Genomic DNA, 5,859 nt, shown 5'->3' with positions numbered 1-5,859 from the left:
CCCTACTTGAAAGTACGCGTGCCTCAAGAGTTTGATGGCTGTGATTGCTTACGCGGCATTCTACAAGAAACGTATAGACATGGCTGTGCATGTGATTGTTTCATGGCTTTGACTTTGTCAAAGGGACAATTTTTTTTTTTTTTTTTCCCCATTTCTTTTCCAGAGTGGGCAAGCAACCCAATGTTATATAGGTTCAATCAAAGGGTCGTAAGTTGAAGTGCCACTTCAATGCAATTGCTCTCCAACTTGTCCCTGTTCATCTCTTCTCCTTGTTTCTCTTTCCCAAGCCATGGCCACCATTTTATACAGCTTGTTCAAGCTACCACTCTTCTTAATATTGCTTTTTCTTCTTCCCTCTGCAAATTCAGTTTCTTTCAAAATATCTCGCTTTGAGCCCAGCGCGTCCAACATACAATATCATGGAGACGCTGCACCTTCTTCTGATGGAGCCATTTATATGGCCACAAGTGCTGCTTACGTTGCTGGTTGGGCCACCTATGCGGAGAGGGTGCCACTCTGGGACTCAAATACTGGAAGCATCTCTGACTTCACAACTCATTTCACCTTCAGGGTTGACATTCCTATGAGTGGTCCTTGTGGTGATGGGCTTGCATTCTTCCTGGCTCCTGCTGGGATTGAAATCCCACCGAATTCAAGAGCTGGATATCTAGGTCTATTCAACTCCACAACCAAGGATTCATCTCAGAACCAAATTGTTCATGTGGAGTTCGATTTATTCCCTAACGACGAATGGGATCGTCAGTTTCAGCATGTGGGGATTAACAGCAACTCACTTGCTTCTGCCAATTTCACACCTTGGAATGCCAGCTGCCACAGTGGAGAAAGTGCTGGTGTATTGATCTCCTACAATGCTTCTACCATGAATTTGAGCGTCTCTTGGTCCTACGAAAAGACTTCTTGTTCTCAGGAGAATACTAGTCTTTCCTACCGTATTGATCTCTCCGAGGTTCTGCCTGAGTATGTCACAATTGGATTTTCAGCTTCAGTTGGTGCTCCTCCAGCAAAACATACGCTTCTGTCATGGGAATTCAACTCAACTATGGATGTAAAAGAGAAAAGTGGAAAGAAAGCAAAAAATATAAGATTAATCGTGGGTCTGACAGCGTCTGGTGGTATTTTGATAGCTGGGTTGATTGTAGCATTTGCAATATTCTTGAGGCATAAGCAAAAGAGAAGAGTAACAGCGCAAAAGAAAGGAGAAACAGAAGAGACGGTGAACTTAGCATCGATAAATGGCGTCCTAGAAAGAGGAGCAGGGCCAAGAAGGTTCTCGTATGACGAGCTTATTTCAGCTACCTACAACTTCTCAAATGAGAGAAAGTTGGGTGAGGGAGGGTTTGGTGCGGTTTACAAGGGGTATTTAATCAATTTAGACATACTAGTCTCTGTAAAGAAAATTTCAAGAGGATCTAAACAAGGGAAGAAAGAATACATCACCGAGGTGAAGATCATTAGCCAGCTGAGGCACCGGAATCTTGTGCAACTCATAGGATGGTGCCATGACAAAGGTGAGTTCGTACTTGTCTACGAATTTATGCCAAATGGTAGCCTTGATTCTCACCTCTTTAGGGAGAGGAGTCCACTCCCTTGGGCAATGAGATACAAGATATCTCTTGGGTTGGCCTCCGCGTTGCTTTATCTTCATGAAGAGTGGGAGAAATGTGTGGTGCATCGGGATATCAAATCTAGCAACATCATGCTAGACTCTAGTTTCAGTGTCAAGCTTGGTGACTTTGGGTTAGCTCGGCTTATGGATCACGAGCTAGGTCCTCAAACAACCGGATTAGCCGGAACTTTAGGATATATGGCTCGAGAATATATAAGTACGGGTAAGGCTAGTAAAGAGTCTGACGTATACAGCTTCGGGGTGGTTTGTTTAGAAATTGCTACCAGAAGAAGGTCAGGTTATCCTATCGAAGATAATTCCGACGTAGGGTTGGTTCAATGGGTTTGGAATCTTTATGGGAGAGGAGATCTTCTTTTGGCTGTGGATGGGAAGTTGCAAAATGATTTTGATGAAAAACAGGTAGAATGCTTGATGATTGTCGGACTTTGGTGTGCTCACCCTGATCGAAATCTCAGGCCCTCCATTAGACAAGCAATTAGCGTTCTTAATTCGGATGCAACAACACCAAATCTTCCAACACAGATGCCTGTTCCCATATATCCTATACGTAGAGCATTAGTCAGTTCTGGTGGACATTCCATAACTACAAGCCTTCATGAAGGTCGTTGACATTATTTCTTTGGTTTTAAAAATTGCTTAATTATATTGTCTATTTGATGCAGAGAGCAGAACCCCACCCATGAGAGAGTCTTAGTTCGAGCACTATTTCAATAATGTTTTAGTTTATCTTTATCTTTTATTTGTTGCGAGTTGAAGTTTATCTTTATCATTTAGTTTGACACCAGCTACGGTTCTAGTTTATCTTATAGTTATCTTATAGTTAGTTATTCATTCTCTTTTATTTTAATTCCACTAGAATATGTAGTTTATAAATATTGATGTATTCCATGGGCTAGAGAAAGTTGAATGATAATTGAGAATTTGTTTCCAGTTTTCCTGTTGTGACTTCAGACTTTTCTGGTGTGACTCCAGATTTACCAGGTCTCACACTCTTTGAAGAGGTGTTTATACAACTTTTCATTTCCAATACTTAATTAATGGCAATTACAATATCTATCTTGAATTGCTCTACGAGAAAGTTTAACGTGGGGATCGGAACATGCATGTGGCATTAATTCGCACTGAAGTTCGTGGATATATAATTTAATAATTAAGTACTAATGCGTGCAGGATTATGTGATGCCACAAATCCACAATTATCTTATAGAACTCACATACGAGACAAGGAGAAGAATATTAATTTAAAATTGGAGCATCTGTACGAGGTTCATGTCTTTTTGTTCTATTAGACAATATTGAATATTAAATTGAAATTAATTATATCCAAAATATGGTTAACTAATGTTTACGTACACAATCCAATATTTATCCTTACAGTCCGCAGTATTACACGTTCTCCCTCTCAATGGATGATTGGAATAATCTGGATCCAACTTCCAAGCAATTTTCTACAATCGACAAGTGTGTTTTAATAACATTATCTTGTCTAACCTGCCAAGAAAGACGCTCATAATTAGGTTAATTCGTCTCTTTTGTTCTATTAATTAATATATAGTCTTTCTTTTTCTTATACGTACGTGCCTTCAAAGAGAGAAATTCTGCTATTATCTTCTTTGTTTTTTGTTGTATTATGATATAAACACTAATATAACTCATAATTAACTAATCATATATATATATATATATAACAGCTGAGTTTTGACGTAGAGAGTACTGCTTAGAATTGTGACACATGTCTATGTTTTTTAATATGTGAGAGTGCTTAGAATTGCGACACGTGTCTATATTTTTCATATCTGAACCCTTTTTTTTATTTTTACCTCTGGTCATTAATTAGCGTAATTAATTGTGTTGATTGTATTTCAAGAGTTTTCCATACATAAAGTATTCAATAAATTAAGTATTATTAATGTCTGAATCAAATAAGGAAACAAATAATATAAATGAAATTTTAATCTTTTTTTTTTTTCACACCAACAATATTTTCTTTAAATTTTAAAATTTTTTACTCATGATTTTTAATAATTGAACCGTGCAAATATTGAAAGGGTTTTTCCTTTTTCTATTTTTTTAATGAATTAAGTGTACGATTTTTTTTTAATTAATTCCTTTTGACCTTTCTTTTTATTAACTCACGTGTCCTTTTTTTTTTTAATTTTAAATTTTTTTACTCATAAATTTTAATAATTGAACTGTACAAATATTGAAAAGGGTTTTTCCTTTTTCTATTTCTTTTTTAATGAATTAAGTGTACGATTTTTCCTTAATTAATTCATTTTAACCTTTCTTTTTATTAACTCACATTTATCTCTCTCACCCTAAATCACGATTTTTTTTTTTAATAAATTAAGTGTCTTAATGCATTAATATCTCTCCCTTTGTTAAAACACAATTTTCCTTAATTAATTTATTTTGACCTTTCGTTTTATTAACTCACATTTATCTCTCTCATCCTAAAGCACGTTCGTCTCTCTCACTCTAAATTCACCATCTCCTTCTACGGCAACAACGTTTCAAAACATTTTCCTATTGAAGTTGACAGTTGCAAAAAGTTTATTTGATCAATTTCGTAGAAATATATGTGACTCTGAACTATGATTAAGGTATGAGATATTCGAGATGAATGTATCTTTGTGCTTTTATGTATAAATTTTTAGCAATTGTGAATTGATTATCTTTAGTTTGTTTCTTTAGAATTTTTTTATTTTTGGTCCTTACTTTCAAATGTCCATTTTTTGGCCTTACTTTCAAATGCTTACTTTTTTTGGCCCTTACGGTAGTCTTTAGTTCATAAAAAACAATTAAAATAATTTAGTTTAATAAAAAATTTCTAAAGAACTGAAAAAATAAAAATAAAAATAAAATAAAATTGGCAGGCCCCCTCCCATAAAATTTCCTGGCTCCGTCCTTGGGTCTACGCCTACCTTTATGGAATTCAGATCTTTTTCTCGTGAATAATATCCGATTAATTATATTGTACGGATATTTTTGTTTCTTTCAAAAAATAAGAAGACAAAAATATTTATGATATATAATTAACTGAATTCTCTCCAGTTCAAGTTGTTACGTTGTTCCAGGTCTTCTTTTTACTAGTACTCTAATTATGCAACATCTCATCCAAACTCAAACTGGTCAAGACTCCAACTAAGGCTCTCAGATACTGTTTTGTTTTCTTCTTGATAGTTGTTTGGACTTAATAAGAATTGAAATTGAGTAGTGATATAAGGAGGACTAGAGTTCTCCTAAAATCTTCCCAAATGTGATGTGGATTTTAAAATCACCAATAGATTGAAATTTAATAATAATTATCTCAAATTCAATAATAATTTGGGTTAATAACTTTTTCGGTACCTGAGTTTTCACTTTTTTATTTTTTCTCTTCTGAGTTTTAAAACATGACAAATCTAGTACCCAACCTATGGGGAAAAGACAAAATCAATACCTTTGTTAGTTCCGTTAGTCCTACTTAACGGGTTTAGTAGGAAAATCAACAAGTAAAGCTTGGAACCCTAAAAAGTAAAAATAATTAAAAAAAAAAAAAAAAAAAAAAAAAAAAAACAAGTTGCCGAGAAAACAAGGGAAAGAATGTGTTACCGGGTTAACAAGAATTTATTTTTATTTAAGACACTATTACATGTCCAATTTCTTTCGGGTAATTTCAGAGACTAGTTCCAAGCTTTCCTTGTTGATTTTCCTACTAAACCCGTTAAGTAGGACTGACGGAACTAATTGAGGTATTGATTTTGTCTTTTTCTCATAGGTTGGGTACTAGATTTGTCATGTTTTAAAACTCAGGAGGAAAAAAATAAAAAGTGAAAACTCAGGTACCAAAAAAGTTATTAACCCTAATAATTTTAAAAGTCACATCACATTTGGAAGAACTCTAAACCTCATTATATATATATATATATATATATATATATATATGATCATTACTCAAAGTATTTTCCACCTTTTGTTTTATTTTTTGAAGCATGTGGTCGGGTTCCCATGCTCCCTTTATTTATTTCTTTTTCTTTTTGACTCCTTTCCTATATGATCATTACTCAAAGTGTTTCCCACCTTTTGTTTTATTTTTTGAAGCATGTGGTCGGGTTCCCATGCTCCCTTTATTTATTTCTTTTTCTTTTTGACTCCTTTCCTCTATTAATTATTCATCAGAAAGATTTCTAGTCACTTTTTTGATTCACCAAAGATCTGTCTTCTATTAT

General features: G+C 34.4%; 1 protein-coding gene across 1 annotated transcript; it reads left to right on the top strand.

Annotated features, from left to right (window-relative positions):
• Positions 1–259: 259 nt before the first annotated feature.
• On the top strand, positions 260–2,540 carry LOC132172048 (L-type lectin-domain containing receptor kinase IX.1-like). Its single transcript, XM_059583481.1, has one exon. It carries the CDS (start codon positions 290–292, stop codon positions 2,255–2,257), a length of 1,968 nt encoding a protein of 655 aa, XP_059439464.1. The 5' UTR covers positions 260–289; the 3' UTR covers positions 2,258–2,540.
• The last annotated feature ends 3,319 nt before the right edge of the window (positions 2,541–5,859 follow it).

The sequence above is a fragment of the Corylus avellana genome, chromosome ca2 (assembly GCF_901000735.1).
Source record: "Corylus avellana chromosome ca2, CavTom2PMs-1.0".
Lineage (NCBI taxonomy): Eukaryota > Viridiplantae > Streptophyta > Magnoliopsida > Fagales > Betulaceae > Corylus > Corylus avellana.
Note: the sequence above shows the minus strand (reverse complement) of the source record. Positions and strands in the feature narration are given on the sequence as shown.

Bases quoted from the DNA above. Each gene is read 5' to 3' on its own strand.
- LOC132172048 (XM_059583481.1), top strand. From the start codon at position 290: ATGGCCACCATTTTATACAGCTTGTTCAAGCTACCACTCTTCTTAATA.